The 21,294-nt window shown below is 39.7% G+C and overlaps 1 protein-coding gene across 1 annotated transcript in view; it reads left to right on the forward strand.

The window, feature by feature from the left end:
* MAP10 (microtubule-associated protein 10) overlaps positions 1-1,630 on the forward strand; it is a 1,861-nt gene extending 231 nt beyond the window's left edge. Inside the window, exon 2 of the mRNA XM_009891162.1 lies at positions 12-1,630. Coding sequence (XP_009889464.1) covers positions 12-1,630 — 1,619 coding nt within the window. The remainder of the gene's footprint in view (positions 1-11) is intronic.
* Positions 1,631-21,294: the final 19,664 nt, after the last annotated feature.

Here is a 21,294-nt window from a genome sequence, read left to right on the forward strand (position 1 = left end):
CCCGCTGCCAGTGCTCAGTGCTTTGCTGGCAGAGCTGTCGGTGCTCACCGGCGGCACTGCGCCTGCTGCTGTCCACCCCCATCTGGCCTGGCTCTACCAGGCCCCGGGGAGCGGTGGCACGGTCTCGCAGGCCCCCAGCCGCTCCTCTGCCCTCAAGCCTGCAGAGGCACCTGTGGGGCCTGGTGGGAGGAGTGGAGCTGCCAGCCCTCGAGTCAAGCAAGGCCAGCAAGAGGCCACCTCACCAGCGTTTTCTCAGGCTGGGAGAGGACCTAAGAAAGCTGTACCCCAGGGAGAGACAGGGTCTGAAAGGAACTGCAAAACTAACAAAAACAGACCTCCCAGAAGGAAACTGTTGTATGGGCTGACAAATACGCTGAGGCTACGGCTGCAGCAGACCAACCCCGATAAGCTGATAATTCATGAAAGGAGAGAGCAGTACAGAAAAAAGCAAATGGAGATGCTGAAGGAGAGAAGCCCTTTATCCAAAAGAAAGCTGCTCAAAAATGCTGGAGAACAGCATGTGGTTTCTTACAGGCATTGTATCAAGGGAGACAGTTCAAAGCAGAATAATCAGTTTAAGAAAACTGTTGGGACTTCATTACAAAACAGTGTGCTCTCAGAGTGCATTTCTGTGACTGGAGATGTGTCCCCTGACCTGCAGGAACAGGCTACTGCAAGACCATTGAAGAATGATGAAATAGCAAGCAAGGAACGTTCATGCAAAGTCACTACAGACCCCTTAGTGGATGAACCTGTACTTAAATCTGCTCACAAGGAAAAGTATGCGAAAGCCCAACTCCCAGCAGCTTTCCCATCAGATGCTAATGCAAAGGCAAGTAATGAGGAAGCAATACACTTAATCCATCGTAAAACTACAGAGCATGATGATGCGTCTGTTGTAAGCGATCATAAACCAAGCCCCAGCAGGAGTGTTGAAAGCAACTCTGAATTCATATACTCTGATGACTTTGTTGGTAGTCCTGAGAACAACACAGTTTATTCAGAAGATTTCACCAGCGCTGAGTTTACGGGCAGAGACTTGGAAGCTCTTGACAGCAGTCCTGAACCTCTGCAGCTTGAAAGCCCAGAGCGAGGTTCGTCAGATACAGAGCCGGAATCGAGCAGGTCCAGAATTTCAAAGACAAATCAAAGAGCTGAAAGTATTTCAGATCTTCTGCCAGTTCCTTCAGCTTCATCTCCAGTCCAGTCTTTGAAGAGAAACAGTAATTTAAAAACCAGCAAGAGAACTAGTGGTGAATCTATTGATTCACTTAACCTTGCTCAAATGGAGGCATTGTTATTAGATGAAGAACAGGAAGCTCAACAGATCAGTAAGGAAGAGAACAGCGTTGATCAGCATATTAAACAAGTATCTACACAGAGAAGCAAACAAGTTAGCTCTGATACTGATCTGAATATAGGAGAGGGGCAGACCTCTGCAGGAAAAAGCCAGTCCATAACTGAGTTTAGCTCTTACTTGCCATCTAATATGTCTGATCTTCAACTTAGTGTCCTGGAAAACAGTATTTCAGACAAAGAGGATGATTTTCTGGGAAAACTCTGTGTTCCTAATCAATACAAAGACATCAGTGAACTTGTAATAAACAAGCTTCCGGGATACACAATGTAATTACAAGTTTTCACTGTCTGGATTAAGATACAATATTTAAACTTTGTAAGGCCTATTTAATTTAGCTGCAATATACAAAAGTTAACTTAAGACTTTATCATGCACATTTCATACATTGGTGAATTATGTAAGAGGTTTTTAAAATAAATGACTGTTTGAATCTCTAACCAATGGCTCTTAAGTGGTACCTACAGCATGACTTCAGTGTCAGTATCTTAACACCAAAATAATCCAAACAGCACAAGGAGCTTAACTCATTGTCAAAAGCAGAAATGAAGACAGAAGCACCAAATGCAGTCAGTATCCACAAAACTTGTCCAGGGTAGAAGTAATAACCTACTACAGAAACAGCCAAGTACAAAATACATTCCTAACTGAACATTAAAATTTTATTCCTCATGAAAATAGTTCTATGCTTCATTATTATTACAAATAAGTTACTTAAAACATACAGTCACAGCCAGTAACAGCACAGACTGTTATCAGCTGATCTGTATCATGATGTATCTGTTTCACTGTTCTATCAGTAAATACAGTGACCAGAAATAGATGAGCCCTTTTAGAGTTTCTTAGGTTGAAGTTTCTCATTTAAGTCAGATTTCCACAATTTATTATAAAATCGTTTCAGAATTATTGGTGACAGTAAATCTATATAATCTGTGAGAGATTTGAGAGGTTGATGGAAGTTACTTGACCTTGAAGACTAAGGGTGTGCAAAGAGTAGGGAAGAGTGCAGTAAATATTCAACGCTTCACAACTCCCTGATTGCATTCTCTGACACTGGGGAAAGTGTGGGGGTCAGCACCCACAGTCCAGAAACTCGCAGCCAACAAGTGTATTACATCATGATTTAAGGATTTGAGATAATGAAGAATTTGCCATGTCTGCTTTTCTGTTCCGTTGGTTGAACTACTCCCTCCCACATTTCTGTTACAATGGTTGAACTACCATCTGATGTTCGCTTTTGATTTCTGGTTTGGTTTTTATGATTTCCAGTTTGATCACTGAACTTAATGTTTTTTCTTTAGTTTAACTACTGAGTTTTTTTAGAGTCCATATCCCTGTTAGAAATTTCAGAGATGTTCTTTGACTTGAATCTGAAGAGAGCTCAAAATTCCTGCCTTAGTTTTTAGGTCTGTCTTGTGTCGTGTCCCATCCCGTCTCCCCCCTCCTTCCATTCTCTTTGGGTAGTTTGTTTCCTTTGCCAGCTTTACATTCCTAACTATCTCATAATTTAGGGCATTTATCCTCAGGATTAAATGAAAGACTTGACTTACCAACTCCTCCTTTCCTTATAATTTACAATCTGACTTATTTCCCTGACTTTTTCATTTCTCACTGTAGTTCTCTGTGCACTTACTGCAAGAGCCCGTGTTTACACTTTAACATCTTGGAGGGATTTTTTTTTTTTATTTCCATTCTACTATGTGTTTATTTTGTAAGAATGAGAGTACGTCTTCTGTTTAAAGTACTAACATCTGTGAGGTTTATTCAAGTATCTGGTGTTGACTTCTGAGAACACCACTACTAATTTTAAATCTAAAGGTAAGCAGCCAAAATGACCCATGTATCAAAGCAATCTCTGGCCAGAGCAATTCTTAAATGTTATTTAGGGTGCCTCTGTTTCATCAGCTCCAGTTCCAGACCAAACTATATTGTTTTCTTTTTTCTTCTAATGCCATGGACTTCTTTGATACGCATGGATTGAGACTGTCATTTATACATGGCAGTAATTCTGATTTTATTGATGGAATAAGATCTTGCAGTTCTCATGGGCAAAACTGTCATTAAAATACAATAGTGCTCAACCATTTTTACTGTGCAGCTATTTAAATAAGTTGCTAACATTAAGAGTCCATGATTTGAAGATCATTACTTAAGAAAAGTTTATTTTAAAAATAAAGTTTATTTTCAACCCCAAATGGGTTGAAACTCAAGAGCAAATTCTCACTCCTTTTTCTATCCCCTATCCCATCTTCACTTTTCAATTTCCAGATGCAAATACGGTAGAAACAATATTTCTTTTGTTTAAATAATGAAACTAATCTCTTTTCAGCTAATTTTATTTGGGATAACATTTCTAATGTTTGTTGTGTAATAGTGTTTATAATTTTATCAGGAGAATGATGAAAATGACAGAAAATGCATACTAAAGACAATAGGAGACATTACACAGGAACAGAACATCAGCATCATGCTTACGTGTTTTAGTTTGGTTTTGTCTGTTCAAATATAGACTCAAGGTAGTTGAGGAGAGGTTAACATAGTTTCTGCTATCTGGATAATAATATTTTCAGATATCTATGTTGTTGTGAGAGTAAGTTAAATTTTACTTTATAGTCAAACAGCAACTCTCTATCAACAAAAATGTGAAATAACTTCATGTCACTGATTTATCATTGAAAACCAATACATTGGCAAGAAATACCTGCTAATGACAAGAAGATTCTATATGTCAACCCAGACATATAGCAGAACAGAGATACTTACTATCAGTATAAAATATGAAAAAAAAATTTCAGCAACAAATTCCCTTTTGTACAAATCCTGTAATAATCTACACTCAACTGCATTATACTAGCTAGCCAATTTTGTCATTATAACTTGCATCCCGTACCCCTGTGATCAAGTTGTTAACGTCAAAGGTTTAATAAGAGATTTCTCTACTTTAATGGAAGTATTACAGCCATTTTTCATAAAGACATCATTTCTAAATTGTAAGGGCTAAATTGCATAGATTATGTTTGTGCAGGAGACATGGCAATATGCTGGGAGAAGCAAATAATAGTAGCATATCCCCCGCAGTTCTTGCACAGCCTTCCCAAAAGTAGCATAGCTACTTAAGAATACCTGCCTGTTTTTCAGATAACCCATAAGCATCCCGAGAAGTAGAACCATAGTGGTAGAGCTGGCGTGTCCAGGTGAAGTAGCAGGCGACGCGTCGGTACTCTCTCTGGTAGCTCTGCACTACTTTTCTGATTCAGTCCTAAGAAAGCCAACGCAGGGAAACTGGGAAAACTACTTTCCTAGAAACATCTCAACTAAAACTGTTCCCTAAGGACTGCTTCACAGACTAGAAAAAGAGAAGATAGATGAAGAATCAAATCTTGTCCCACTACACAGGAAACGCCTGATTTCAAAATTCAGCTAATAGATATAGCTCAGAATAGCTAATTTTTTCACATGCATTCAATCCATTGTTCTTTGTCAGAGCTCCTGGTAAGATTATTAATTAGTACTCATTCCAGTGTGGGCCCTTATCCACAGGGAGACTGATGTAAACCCAAAATGGTTTCTTACAGTCCCCCAGCCATCTGCTTGTAAGAGCTTTCAATTGTTACTGAAGGTTGAGCAATCCTGATAAACATGCAGTCTCGCTTACAGATTTGTTACGTGCTTGACAGAGCCAATGGCTAGTCACAATGCAAAGTGTCACAGAACCAAAATATTTACGAAAAGCTCCCTATTTCCTAATTGCCCGTAGCCCTCGAGATGTCATATCTGATTGTATTTTGACTGAATTTGCTGTAGGTTTTGTTTTGGTCTCACTGACTCATTAACTCTAAAAATTTCTTTGCTCCACGCTATTAAGAAGTAAACTATAGTTACTTCCAGTTTTACATTGTTGTTAGTTACACTTTAAACTTTACAACAGTGAAATTAAATTGCGAGAAGTAATTACCTAAGTTTATTATAGATCCTCACTAAACAAAGCCATCTAGCTTCTTACTTTTGACTTGATACTTTAGCAACTGATCTTTGCTTTAAATCTGTAGGATTTTCTAGAAATAAGGTAGATGGGTGTTCAAAACCATAGTTTTATTGCTTAAGATAAGGGTGGTTAAATCAGCTCAAATAAAATTGAACTGAATGTTTCACCACAAGTCCCAAACCGAGAAATAAACTCTTAGATATACACATTAATTCTTTTCAGAATTTACAGCCCTAAAACAAGTTTGATATGACTCTTTTAAACGGTTATTTCAGCATACTATTTATTAAAATAAATTTAGATAGCCAACACGATGTAACTGCTGGTGCGATGGGAAGAGCAGGATACCAAATCATGACAGTTTTGGTCACTTTACCTCTGCTACTGTAACGATTTCCTGCTGTTAAGTAGTTCTGATCAGTCTTACTACTCAGTCAGTGGCTAGGAACATTCTTAAGAAGTCGCAGCCAGGCATGTTTCCTCCACTTCATTTTTTATTCCTGAGCTTTCAGCACTCTGATTAGATGACACAGTTTCTTTTCTGTTTGTGATTTCTCTGATGACAGTTCCTACCACCTATTTTACAATTTGTAATCCCTTCATCATTTTGGAAGTCCTTTTCCTCAGTTTTCTGAAATTACATCCAACCTTGGTAACTGTGTGATTGAATTTTTTGACTGAGTTACTCATTCTTACTACTTTCATTTTTCTAGGTCCCAGTATTTTCTGATGCCTGCTATTATAATCATTTTGTTTCTCTTTGTGTAACTGCTGCTCGGAGTTAAATGCTAGTCATTATTTCGAAGTCTTTGGGACTTTGCTTTCCTTTTCTCTGGATTTGTCACCAGCATCTTACTTTACTGCTTGCTCAGCTTTGATTGTCTAGAAAGAAGTCAGATCATTGAATCTTACATTTACATCCTTCAAAGGTTTTGTTGACTTCTACATGCAGGATCTTCACCAGCTCCCGTGAAATGTACCACCGCTCATTCAGAGCTGCAGAATGACCATCCAGGACTGTGAACATTTGCCCGTGGTTATCAGACATCAGGTTTCTCTACCTCTCCCAAACCCTGCCTTTAATCCTTTTCTAAAGTTTGGATTTCCAAACTAACCTTTCTTTTAAAATGACTGAGGCCATCTCTGTGGGAACAGATGCTGGCTTTAATTTAACATGCATTTAGAGCTAATGGTAATCACATCTGCTACAGCTAACGTTTGCTACCAGCTAGCTGCTTGCATTTTCCATCCTCCCTTTTAGTCAGTATACTTTTTAATTTCAGTTTTGTTCACATTCAGATTCTTCCCTCATTTTAAATTCCTTGTATGTATGCAGTTCTGTTATGTTGAAGTCACCCAGATGAGCTGCAGCTTCACTGCCTTTTTCTTGTTTGGCATTGACATTCACCTGTATTAAACCATTTTTGTTTTGGCTTTTATGATTTCACTTGTCTGAATTTTAGATGACAATTGTAATGTAAACCTCCCCTGACTTTATGGAATTGCTTGCATTTTCCCAGAAGGGTAATCAGTGTTCTCTATTGGTTTCTAGAGGATGAATTTGAATGTCTTACACTGAAGAAAACAGTATTAATCTTCAGTTCTACAGAGACCTCTGCAAGTGATACACTTACCAATTTTTTAAAATAACATGGCTTGGTAGACGAAATGTTTAAATAACATCTGAGATACACATTACTCCTAACTAAATTAACGTTTAAAGATTGATTCAGGTACAGTTAATAAAAAACCAAACCCAAACCTAAAATGTTAAGTAAAAAAACTTCAGATGTCTATTATATATATTTATTCTAATCACAGACATTTTTCAAATATTTTGGGTGATAGTCTAGTGGATTTCCTTCATACATTGCAGTATCTGAGTTAAATCAGCTAAGAATTTGGTTCTCTATGTATCCATTAGCAGGAGGTAGCAGGTTTTCAAAAGGAAGTAAAGGTATTTACATGGTCAAATCCCCTAAAATTCCATGGGAATTAGTCACCTCAAAAAAAGGCTGCAGAATGGCTCTAACAGAGGCCTCTAACAGTATTATCTCTTGGAATGCGAAAATGTTTTTGAAAGAAGATAAGTCATGCTTCAACAAATATTTTCAGAGCCATTTGGAAAGTTTAGTGATATCATGATTGAAAGAAACTCCCTTGGTGTCAAGGAAATTCCAGCTCTTCTTCTCTTGTCTTTAACTACTGGCAGATTCAGTATTTTTCCTGTCCCTTATGCTTATGTACTAAAAGTACATAACCTTTGACTGTCCCCTACATTTCAATGCTGCCACACAGTTGTGCCAGTTATTCCTCACAGTATCTCCAGAACTTTATTTCAGGGACATCTCCCCTCCACCCCTAACTCCCTGTTGTGCCTTTCACCTTGATGCCTTGCCTGTTTCAGCTTCTCCTCATCACATATTTCATGCCATGTCTAGAACTCAGCTTGCCCTACTTACCATTCAAAAAATCTCCAGACATTTCTCAGACACCTTTGCTGGCTTGTTCTCATCTTTGATACCAAACTGAAGCTTTGCCCATTGTCTGCTGGGCTCTTCATGGTTTATCCCCATCCCGCTTCCACACACCTTAGTTGCCTACTCTGTGCTCATTTCTATGTAACTCTAACTTTTTCCATTCTCAAAAAAAAAAAAAAAAATTAACAAAAATCTGGAAAATGCTGTACACCTGTGTTTCCTTCCTTCATCTCAGTCCTGCTTTTTCTGCCTGCGGGTAGCTGCATTGCTCAGAGTTCTTGTCCATAGGAACACGCCAGACATATAATTTAAGAGAGAAACCACCAGATCATGGTCTGACCTTCTCTACATTGCAGTCCTCAACATTTGATCTACTTACTCTTGACTGCTGGTGTCAACACTGGGATATGACCATGCTAATGATAATGCTGATCAAAATTTAATGGCATTTGTAGTGAAGGAAGCTCTTCAGAAAACATGCTCAAACCTTCTAACCTAGAACAAAATATAAGGGAAGCTCTGATATACCATGGGATGTGGTTTTAATTTTCTTATCCATAACTCTAACAAGACTCAGCAATAGAATTACTGTATTTAAGAAAATCTGGTTTCTGATTCATAGCCATTGCTGTACTCTTCTGAAACACAGTTAACAGCCTTTTGATTGTTGCAGGTCTCTCATCTCCTACTGCTCCTGTAATGCTACTTTACAGCCCTCCAAACATTGTGCAGTTTTATTTGTGAAGTAGAATAGATGCATAGGATTTCTTCAAAACAAGCATGTTGTTCCAAGTCCTTCAAGAGAAAGGCAAGAACCCGAAAGCAAGGTACTTCAGTACATTTCCTATATACCCATTTTTAATGACAAAATATTGGATTCACCATTATCAAAACTTTATCAACAGGAAATTTGGTTCATATTCAATAAGAGCAGCAGATTCGCTAACCCACTGCTTCCTTGTTTTTATATCACTGTTACAAAACCACTTTTTAATTGCATCCTTTTTCCAAATTTTTAGCTGTTGATTAAATTCTTTCAGATTACACAGATGTTCTGCGAATTTAGTTTGGGATGATACAGTCAAAGGCTGCGTCGAGGAAAGCATTAATTGAATAGAGTCCTAATTGAAATTTGCTTTCTGTTTTTTCAAACCTTATAGCAGTACAGGAGTCAGCCAGAGAAACATCCCTTGTCTGCTGCTGGCATCACATTTGTATGTCCAGAACAATGAGTCATGGGAAAACTTAGAGAAGTTTGGTGTCAAGTTGGGGGCTATTTCCAGATGTTCCCCTGAAACTTTATTTGCTTATTTTGAAGTCTTAAAATGGAAATGAAATTTTGTTTCCCCAGCCTCGATGAGATTTCTGACAAACTAAAGGGAAGACAAAAACTAATTTTCTAGAAAATGTCCGTCTTAAACACACACCAAACCTAGGCACAGGAAAGCTATTCAAGGAATGTTTACAGAAACAATTTCAGAAATATTTCTAAGCACTTACCCATTCCACTTAACATCCCAAATAATTTGAGAACAGCTTCCTTCACTGTATTTATTACTTCTACATCTGATCTCAATAGGATGAACTGTGAAGATAAGCATTTTGTTTTGGTTTGAGTTTAGCAATAGTGTAGATCCCAGCAGTCCTGCTTTTACTGGAGCCATCTCACACAGGCCTGCCGACAGTTCCGCAACTGGAGTAAATACCAAAGTTATGGATCAGATGTACAGCATAAAGCAGAGTAAAGCTGTACTGATGCAATACTAACAACAGGAGTTTGCTCCCTGCATTCCAGGTCAAAGAAAGTATGTCTTTCTAGAACAGCACCACAGGCATTGCATTTTGACCTGCAGGACATTAAAATGAAGACACACAAGAACAGGAAGGAGGGAGTAAGTTTTAGGGATGAGTCCCTCTTGGAGGGACCCTAGTTTCATTTGCTTCTCCCCTGATTAACTTAAGGATCTCAGCTGGTCTCTCAATTACCTCCTGGCTGCACAAGGAAAGTTTGTCTTTTAAGACAATCTGGATAAAAATTACTTATATATCAGAAATGACATCTCGGGTTGGACTCTTAAAATGGGGAATAGCCCATCCCTGCACAAAAACACCACAACTTCCTGATCTTTTCTCTTTCTTTACAGTTTGGGAGTTGTTCTGGACAAACAGTTAAAAACAAGCAGTACACATAGAAACACACACACCACCAAACACCCTTCGCCACCCCAATTAAAGACAACAGAGTAAAGCAAAAAGAACAGAAGAAGCAAAGAGGAAAGCCCTGCCACTTGGAGTTTAGAAATTGCTATAAAGCCACCAGTGGGGACAGGGATTAACTATTCTCTCCTTTTTCATGATCTTCCTGACAGCTGTTGGGGAACATCAACAAGATTTTCAGGCACATCTGGAGGGTAAGTGCAAAAATGTCTCTTGATGCAAATGAGTTGCTCAAATGCATCAGCTAGGAAACCTCCCGTCCCCAGTCCTGCAAGTGGTCAGGAAATGTGTCAGGCACCATATCATCTATTATTACACTCTATTTTCCAAAAGCTGTCTTTGTGATTGTCCTCAGTTCCTATGTCTAAGTAGGCAGCTGGTTCTGTCATTCAGTATCACGCTTGTTACTCCTGAAGAGACCTAAATAGTTATGTGCATTTCTGCATGAAAGCTGCCTCTCGCCATTTACTCAGAGCAGGCCACATCCCAGCTCTTACAATAATCCTCTCCAACAACTTTACCTCCTACTGCTTCATTAGCCCACATGCAGTCACAGAAGCAGCTACCAGGAAAAGGCCAAGCTACCAATTCTTCATATACATGACCAGAAGGGAAAAGACCTCCAAGGACACAGGCAGGCAGGGAAGCAGGGTCCAACCCATGCCCGCAACTTTAACGGGCTTCGGTGATCATCCTCCCTTTCTGCCATGGATAGTCTGCTCCGCTGCCATGAGCGAGCTCACGACACATGCTTTTTCTAAGCCCAGTGCAGTGAGTGTATTTTCTGGCCCAAAAGGTCCTGGGCAAGAGTTTGAGAAGTATGAAGTGTGTTGATGCACATCCTCCCAGTATGTATCCTTTCTTGCCTTTCATAAACCTGCAATGGTTGGCAGATTTTCTCCATTTGTTTGTCCTGTTAACGTCTCCTACTCTAACTTCCCAATTTAAGTATCCTATCCCACATCCTGGAAGGCTTTTGTCTGAGGATAAGTGTTACTTACATTGCACGTACTGATATGATGAGACAGTGTGACTTGAATTACTCCCTGACTGGATCACAGATTTTACAATCTCAGAAATTCTGATTTTTTTAATAAGGACCCACTAGTTTATTGTGGTTAAAAAGCTGTTAGGGTCTTATTGATGTTTTAGGAAACAAAACAACAGCAAAAAATCCCAAATTTAAGAGTCGCTATGGAAGTTTATTACTTTACACTGCTTAATAAAAACTGAAGCAATTCTTTTTACATTATTTAAACAATAAGGTATGTATATTAAATATTTGCAAACTACATATACCAATTGTCCCAGTAACATTAGCACAAACAATGTTGCTGCAATCCAACATAGAATATGTGGACATAACAATTAGGAACCATCTGGTGACCTGGCACTTGCTGGTACAGGAATGAAATTTCAATTAAGTTTTATTATCAAAAAGTGTAAGTGACAGCTCCCACTTGAAACCCCAGAGCCAGTAAACTGTCCAAATAAAGAGAAGGATGTCTCTCAGTTAATGGGTTGGATCCCACTGCTCGATTACATACTTTGTAAGTAATGTGCTCCCTTCTCGTGTTCTTGGGCACAAATTGCTTATGCAGTTGGATTTTTAAGAAGAACTAGCCATATGGCAGGTAAATTGGGAATCCCACTGCAATTTACTGAGAACAGGGCAATACAATAGATGAGTCAATCACTTCCCAGGATTGCATCTTGTGCAAGATAAAAGCCCAACTGAAAAACTTTATTCTAACAATGAGGGTATGCCAGCTAGCACTGAAACTGTGTTCAGGTTTACCTGGAGCTGTGAAACAGAACTCAGAAGTGCAAGAAAACTTCTCTCCTACCTCAATGCTCACCTTACTATCAGACAGTGATTCAGGTGGTGGTCTTTGGGTCCCAGAAGAAAACCAGCCTACCAGCACTAGATGAACAAGCCCTTCCTCTCTTGGCCACTGATAACTATTATTGCTATGATGGCTTTCTTTAATATTTAGTATAAAACACTGTGGGTCTGTCAAAAAAAAAAATCAGTCACCTCATCCAAAAGTGTTTCATCTTTTTACATTACAGATGAGTTATAGTTCTAGTTCCATTAAAGAAATTGACTCTGCAGCTACTGACCCATGAAAGATATTACAGATCTCAATTTTGTAGTCAAGAAACCAATTTGTGACACAATCGCAGCACCTGGAGAAAGTCTGTTCTGCTTCAACCAACCTCCAGTTGTCTAAACCAGAATCAGAATTTACAAATAAGAAAATTAAATCCAGATTGTGACCCACTGTACTTTCAATTCATTCATGAACAATTCCACAATCCCACACTGCTGAAGACAGCTACAGTCTTAATCTCTGGAGAATTTCTCCAGGGCACATTCACTGTGCGGATACACTTGACTTTGCAACATTAACCATTAACCTTAAAGTATCCATCAGTTTAAGAAGGAAAGTAGAGGATTTCTAGACATTTATTTTAAAGTTTTCCTCTTTTAGCAAAGGTGACTGAGCAAACAGAAATCACTGCACATAACCAAAGCATCACAGCCTTTAGATTAAGCTTCATTGCGCAAGTACAATATTTTTTATTGTTTATATTTATCTTTTTTGAGCACTTTGTATTAAGTAATGTATTTTTCACTCATAAAATTATTTCTCACAGGCCCTGTGTTTCATAGGGCAGCAAGCTTTGTACAAACAGAAACTATTCTCAATGTTGAAAAACCCTAACACAAATTGATTCTATTCCTAAATTCAAGCAAACATCAGTAGCGTAATCCTGTTCTCAGAGTAAGCTCTGCTTGGAAACTAAATGGCCAAAGTGCTCCCAAGGGCAGCAATTAGCAATTTAGCCAGTGGAATCATTTGGGGAGACTCTTGTAAATTTAATGAATTCCCCAGTAGTCAATCCATCATAGTCACTAATATGCTGGCAATATTGCTACTGATAATGTTGCCAATACATTATAAGCCCTCATTTATTGCCTTAAATTTTAATTCAATGAATTCTGCATATGAACTCCTCTCAGATGGTGATACTTTGTGCTAATGTAATCATAGATGGGCCATTTGGGAGCATAACAAGACTGAACTTAGTACGCTTGGCAGGACATCATTGGGAAGGCAAGACATTTCTCACCCAAGCTTCTGTTCTTTATCTCTTACCTCCCTAATACCTGTGGCTCTAAACTAGAACATAATTAGATCTAGTCCTTCTGGGCTTCATTTTCTAGATTAGAGAAAAGCACAGGGGAGAGGTCTGAGTGAAAACTCAGGCTCCCTATGTATCCAGCCAGCTTTTAGACATGAATATGGAAGTGCTGAATTCAGCAGTGACATACAGAACTAGAGACGATAGTGCTTGAAGGACTCAAGACTTATCTCACCCATCCCCTTGCCCTTAGGCAAAAATCAACTTGTAACTACATCAGTCCTGACAGATTTTTGTCTAGCTCATTTTAAAAAAAAAAACAGTAAGAGAGATTATGCATCTTCCCCAGGCAACATGTTCCAGTGCTTAATTACCCTGAATGTTAGAAGTTTTTCCCAGTGTCAAGCCTGATACAATATAAGTCCATTATTTCCTATCTTATACACCACAGACAAAGAGAATAGTTTCCTGTTTAAAAAGGAGCTTTCTGTGTACTTAAGGCTTGCCTTTCTTCTTGGTTCTTCTCTGGACTAAGCAACCAAAGGTCTTTCAGCCTTCCCTCATAAGCGATTGGTCATTCATGTTGCTTTCCAGTTATAGCCATACACATCTTCCTTGAAATACAGTACTCTGAGCCATACACAGTCACTCCAGTGGAAGCTTCCCTAGGACCTAGCAGACAGGAAGAACTACCTCACACACCTTCAGTCTCTCCCTGTTTACTGTTATCTGTGAGTGTAATACACATCCTTCCTTTTCTATCAGTTAGCTGTTAAGGAAAATAATGAGTATGCCCAGAGTGATAACAGACCTTTACAATGTTTCACTACTACTTATTTCCATGTGGACAGTGACCCATGGAGAACTACGCACTGAGAATACAAAACCAGCCACATGAGAAATTTCACATCCAGAGCATGTTCCCCAGCTTATCTGCAGGAATGTTGGAGAATCCTAACATCAGGACACATGACATTTATTGATTCTCCCCTATCCAAACAGCCTGTTACACAGTCATAGAAAAAATGGATTAGTCTGATAGAATTTGTTCTTGACAAATCCATGCTGGCTATTACTCATTTCCTTGTTAACTTCCAAGCGCTTACAGGATGTTTATGTGATTATTCGTTACAGCATTTTTCCTCTTGGATTTCAAAAGGAAAACAGTCAGGCAACGTGCAGGTAATCAGTAGTGAAGACAGTCTGTCCAGAAAAACAAATGATGAGTAAGGGAACACAACATACCTCAGTGGCTTATGTCTATAAGCAACCAAAACTCAAATAGATCAAAGTGCAGTTGAATAGCCAAAAAAAAAAAAAAAGGCTTTAAAGTGAGAGTAAAGAAATCCTTTATGTTCCTTACTCATCTTTACTCACTGTTAAGGTAGACCCACCAGAACACACAGAAACTTAATAATGATAGCATTAAGCCATAGCAGTATGGTCAGACTCATTCAAATCCCTGAACAACTTTGCCTTAACAGGATAACTTAACTGTTCCAAAACTACACTAACAAGACAAGCAGTTCAAGATGCTCTGAAGAGAAGTACGTATTTACATGAGTCAGTATAGAAGTTGAGTTTCCACTAAGTAGAAATTGCATTTCTGTGTAGGCTGGAAATGACTTACGGTACAGATTTCTCACCATCAGTGCTTAGGAAGAAGTTTCCTTCCAAGTGTAATCACAAAGAGGATTATCATCATCTGTGAAGCATAAGGCACTGGCTCTTGCTGGTGACAGAAGAACCCAAATCAGAAAGAAATTCAAATGTTTATGTGGACGTAGAACATGGGCTGCATCAAAACCAATAAACTAGACAGGGCCAGAGCACAGACCTATGCCCTGGCAAATGAATAATACCCATGCTGTTTAACAGCCTGCATCTCACCAGCTGGGCTTTAGTTGCACCCAGCAGCCCTGTCCCACATGCGCAGGCTTGGTTTGGGGGACAACATGGGCTGGGGGCAGTTCCCAGGAAAAAGACTAGGTAAGACCTTCCCTGTACAGAAATAAAAGAGTGCATGATATTGAAATGATTACAACTCTGCCACTTGACAATGGGCTGGAAGATAGATCTCAGCCTGCTGTATTTACTATTATACATATAGCCTTGGAGACCAGCCTGGAAACAGAAAAGGTTTCCCAGAGTGGTGTAAAGAAACTTACTAAGAATCTGTGACAAGCTCAGAGCATGTCTCTACCCAGTCCCGCAGTGCCATCTCAATGTTGTATTTTTGGCTTAATCTGGCAAGCAGCTTGCTTTCTGGCTCACCACATCAAGAGGCCAGGCTAGGCATTCTATGGTTCATATGGAGAGGGCAGGGAAAAGGACCCAAATCCCTACAAGACTTGCCCTTGGATCCTAGTGCATGCCTGGGTAGCAGAGCACAGCTCCCTTTTTTCCCCATCCAAGAAGAGCATATTCCTCTTCAGCTTATGGCAGATCCCAGTCTGCAATCCAGGAGAGATAGGTATAAGCCCCTTTTCCCTAAGGAAGGGCATAATGTTGAAGTGATCTTCTTCCCTGAATGACAGAGCCCCTCCAAATCCCAGCTTTCATGGTAGAGGCTTCAGTGTAGTTGGAAGGGCAGAGATATTGCAGGACTTCACATAAACTTCAAAAATATAGCAGAAGGTGAAGTCAAAATGTGCTTTCATGCCTCCACGTCCCACTATCTCCAATCTTTACCTCCTTCCTTGGACCTGAGACCTCCAGAATTTCTCTTCACTCAACCCAGTAGAGCCAATTTACTTAATCATTACTCTAAACCTCCCTCCACTAGTTCGTTCCACTCACGAATCCCTTGATTACATTTCACCTTCTGACCAACATTTAAGCCTAGTCTTTTCAAATTTGTACAAGCTCTTTCTGAATTTTCACAGCTGGATTCAGATTATATTTCCCTCAAATAAAAAGCTGCAGCATCCCCTCCTCCCTTAATTTTCAATACTGTTTGGATTCAAGTCTGCACTGAGTCACACACTTCATGCAAAAGACAGAGCTTTGCAAAACTTTTGAGTTTTCCATTCATTCATTTTGACCATTCAGTCAGCACTTTCCTACCTAGAAAATCTTTTTTAAAGAAAAAATATTTTCAGTTTATTGTTATCTGACGAACTACTGTGTATTGAGCACCAGAATGAATAAAGCTGAGTGCCAGACAACTTGATCAAAGGCACAAGTTAAGCTTTATGTCTCCGCAAACACTTGGGAAATCTATAGAAGCTAAAAGAAGATTCTTTGGAGTACAAGGAGAGAGCATTTCAAGAAATGTTTTTTTAAATAATCCCAAATTTAAACAATAATATTGTTAAGGAAAGCATATGGCATATCACAGATGGACCAATATTTTCATGAGATAGATCCGTAAAGAAAGAAAGAAACGTAACTGGAGAATAGCTTTAAAAGTTATGAACATTAAAACCAGCAGCAGAATTTGCAAAGCCACAACAGAGCTAGAGCATACCTTCCTTCATTGCTTATGCATGACTCCAGCTTTAATATGCTTAATAAATCGTTCTGAACCTTGCATTCATACTGGATTTTTAAAAAGATCTATCAAACAGATAGTTCTTTAACTTCTGTATTTAGAATTAATTTTGCTTTAACCAACCAAAATGTATCCTTTAAATACACACTTAAACATGGAGCTATCAGAGCAGGAACTGCTATTTTTGATTTTAAATTTGCTCTACAACCGTATTAGTCCATTCCTCACAAGGGAAAAAGACACTACCACCTATAAACGTACTTTGCATTTTCTGGTTCAGTTTGATTTCATTGTTCATGGATAATCCATTAGGTGCGACGCAAGAGCTTAAAGTTTTCTCTTAACACTCTCCCTATATAAAGCTATTCCACAGCTACTGGGGTAGTACAGAATATGTGTGTTATGCTCTTTTTCGCATGGTCCATGATAAGAAATTAATTTTGACTCTAAACTTGGTTTCTGTTCTCAAAAGGATAAAGTACAAAAAGCCAAATCTGAAGTGGATTTGCTTGGGTGGTTTGGGATTTCACTAACAATTGGTTTAAACATGGATATGGAGCTTTTAATGCAGTTCCTCTTACATTATTCAGACTTGAATCTATTACCAAAAAAAAGTGAATTTGTAACTTGTAAACAAAAGAGAAAAAAATTATTTACTAAGTCAGATTTCCCAAGAGCTTGGACTGGAGGTTTCTTGGCAACAGTAAGAGCTTTGCCTTATGTGTTACTCTCCTTCAGGCAAAAGAGATGAGTTGTGTGCTTTTATAGGGTGAAGATATATTCATTTGATGCCAATTTTTAGCTAGAAACGATCATCAGATTTAACAACGGAGGCAACTTTGAATTCCAGGAGTAAATCCTTACTTAGTGCAAGCAAGGAGGGAAGGAGGTGCAGATCTCAGAATTACAGACTAGCAACAACATGGAGAATCTGTCATCTTACTAAATACATTTAATAAGCATATTTTTTGAGTCAGCTATTCTTAGGTTAATTTTCTTTGGATGCACCATATTTAAAGGTGTTAGCCCTCAGAGCATAAAAATTCAGGAGTAAGAAGTTGTAAATTATGGAACAGATCTCCCTTCAACAGAGGGCAAACGGGAGAATTTATCACAGAGCCAGAGCACAATAAAGCCCGCACTTTCAAAGATAAACCGAAAAGATCTTTCCGTTGGGAACTAACCGCTTAGTTAAATAATGATATGCCAAGTTTTAAAAGCTGTTTTATCTAGGACTTTACAGAGTGGTTGTACTAAAGGTCCAGTAAAAAGTATAAGAAAAGGGCACACGTACAGTAGTCCTTCCTCACTTTACTCCCAGCCTTTGCTGGATGCATTGTCCCAGCGACGCATCCTTGACAACACGCTGATCATCCCTGCAGTGCTAAAGTAATCACTTCAGCCAGCTGCATCCCAGGCACCCTTGCTCCATCCTTTTATCCTGTGGGAAAGCACACATGGAGCTCTCTCAGAAACTTCTGACTTCCATTATTTTCCAAGGGCCTGTGGTGGAAACAGCCCTTCTTCCAGAGGAGAGATGGAAAAAGCCAAGGATGATTCATGACACACACCTTAGTTACAATTTCAGAAAAGAAATCAGAACAAGGTAACTAGATTTGTAACACTGGAGATACTTTTAGGCTGACCTGATGGTCAAGATACCCCAGATCAACTAAGGATGATTATAAATTTAAATTAGGTTCTTTTAAATGATAGTTATTGTTTTCAGCAATCTACACATATCGTTAGTCCATCTTTATTTCCAGTGCCACTGCAGTGAACTTTGGAGCTTGAGACCACCACATGGATGAATGCTGGATGAACGCAAAGATAGATTGGGAGCCTGTAAGTAGCATCTCTTTCTGCACTCTTGGTTGATCAAGAATGGCACACTGTCCATCTCTGGGGTGCCAAAAGCACTGGGCACAGAGTTAGTGTAATTTTTCTAAAAGACTGATTATTTTCTTAAGTCCCTACAGTGGCATTGGCAATGATGTACAAGGCAAAAAGGACAGTTGCTTCTCCACAAGCTCCACTGACCATGCTCTCCTGAAAGCAAGAGGAGCTCATTGATACAGATGAGCCAAGAAAACGAAGATCTGGAGTTACTGACAGTGCACTGGAAGAGCTGTGGTTTTAGAATGGCTGCTGGTAACAGGAAGGCTCAGTGATCAGGCATCTCCATCCCTAGGTTCCCACAACGCCCCAACACACTCTGAAGTTATTAAAGGCTGTAAAACAATGCAAGACTAACTGAAGGGGAAAAGAGATCACTAGGCCTTTAAAAAGTCTTCACTTTTCTCTGTCGTTTAGGACTGGTTCTACAAATGGGCAGAATATATAGTTTTACCAGGCTCTTTTAGCCCCCCGAGAGTCCCTCAGGCATAAAAAGGAAAACATTTATTTTTCCCTTACATACCTAAGAGTTCAGAAACAATACAGGTTATTCATCAGTGTCAAGTCTTGAGCTGCTTCGTTTTCACAATAGGTTTTCAAATAGTAAGTATTCATTTCTTGACCTAGAAAATCTGACTTTTTGCAGGCTTTCTCCCTCATGGCAACAAAATTAAATACTGCATTTTCATCTGGATATTCTCTACCCTCAAATACCCATCCTTCTTTAAAAACGCTATGGGTAACAATAGTAATAATACAAAAGCAGTCCCCAAAATAATCCGAATCATTGTGTAACCTGCAACAAATCAAGGCAGAAGAATTATTGTGGGAAAGGAATTAGACCATGAGGGACCAAGAACAGGGTGATGGGATAAACTTCCCTTGGGAAAATGCCCCACACGGTTACTGAGTCACAGGGCTTTCATACTTATTCATAAATTATATCTGGAAAAACACAAAGCTTCATAGAGAATGTAGTCATCCAGGTAAGCAGAGAAGACAGAAACCAGACACTTTAATAACTCCTTTTCAAAACCAACCCAGCTGAGTAGCAGTGAGAGATCAGCTCCAGACTAACTCCCTTAAGTGTCCTCCAGTTCCCTCAGTACACGGAAATAAATAGCCTAAGACCTACAGAAACATCCTCTAACCCTCCACTCCAGTGGCCCATCTCTCTGCCTTCACACAAAGCACTGAATTCTTCCCTGGGCTTTGACTGTCACGACACGGACAAGCCAGGATGTGGGACTAGCTCAACAGGGACATAGAGAGCTGGAGACCAGCACTGCTGCAACATCACTAGAGCAGGGACTGACAGCCCCGAGGGCTGAAACAGGGCCCTGGGCCACGGGCAGAGTGGTCCCAGGTAAGGCTTATCAGGGCCATTAAGGCCTGCGGGTGCCTCCAGCACCATGATACTCTTCCAAATACCTTTATCCAGTACAACGTAGATCTTACCACTGCGGACATAGCTGGTGTAAAATCCAGAGCCAGACGTTGGTGTAGGTCTTCCAAAGACCCACTGCCTTTCAAGACGAGATTGACTAAGGGGTCTCAGGGCTGTATCCCCATCCACACAGCTCTTCCCAGCAAGAGATGCCCTCAGCCACGTGATGGAGTGCAGCTGTGGATCCTTCTTCCCCGTCCAGCCCACCAGCATTCACTCCTGGCCTTTCCTTGCCCGCTCTGGAAAATGAAGCCAGCACACAAATCCCCCTTCACTCCTCCCTGGTAGCCTGGGCTAGGGTTTGATGTGGCACACCAACCACAGGCACTGCTCACAGACACCTCCGCAATGTAAACATAAAACAGTGTTGCCCCTTGTCATACCTGTCTGCAGATTAACCCTCTCTGCTTCATCACCGCAGCATTTGGCATATTATATTAAGCACTTATTTTTTCTATAGCTTCCCACAAACCCGAGGAGGAGAACAGCAGTGACAGTAGCCATTTGCCATATAATAGCACAGGGGGGGTTCCTGCAAATGCAGTTTACCTAAATGCCATCTGCTCTCCCACGCAGTCAGGAACGTCTTTCTTGTGTAAGGAGTTATCCTGGACCTAGTTTATGTAACCCTCTGAGGCACGTTAAGCCCAAAGCCTAATTGTTTTTGAGATGAAGACATATCATTTAGACAATCAGGGTCTGAAATCTAGTTGTGGTTAATTACCGAAAAAGAAGTTTAAAAAAAAAAAAAATCTTTTATTTTCTCCTGCTTTTTCCTCTGTCTGAACTCCCCCAGTTTGTTTTTGCTAGCTCTCTTGTTTATAGCAAATGTGGGTCTCACACTAGGTTGTCCCAAGATGCATTAAAAATTTCAAAGCACTCTGTTCTTCTCTGTATTCCTCACCCTTGCTAGAAGAGCATTATTAATCACCTAATAGTCCCATATGTCTCCAAACCGAGGAGCCTATCACTTCCTCCAGAAGCATCTTCCAAAAGCCTGACGGGTGAGCCTGCCCATTCTCCCTGCGTCTTCCTCTGCTGACCCCAGAGTGTCTACAAATTGTGCTGACTTTTTAAAAGAAATGACTGCAGGTGCCGAGCTCTTTGTTTATTTTGGCAAGGCTGAAAATAGCAACTGCTAACAAATATTTTGCCCTTCACAAGGCTTCTCACAGAGATGCAGCTGTTATCTCATCTAGTAAAAGTGCCAGCCCTAAGGGAAAAACAGACACTTAATTAGGTTAGGATAAGCTTCAAAAAGGTGACTAT

Source organism: Charadrius vociferus, unplaced genomic scaffold, assembly GCF_000708025.1.
Source record: "Charadrius vociferus isolate BGI_N301 unplaced genomic scaffold, ASM70802v2 scaffold78, whole genome shotgun sequence".
In the NCBI taxonomy this organism is placed as follows: domain Eukaryota; kingdom Metazoa; phylum Chordata; class Aves; order Charadriiformes; family Charadriidae; genus Charadrius; species Charadrius vociferus.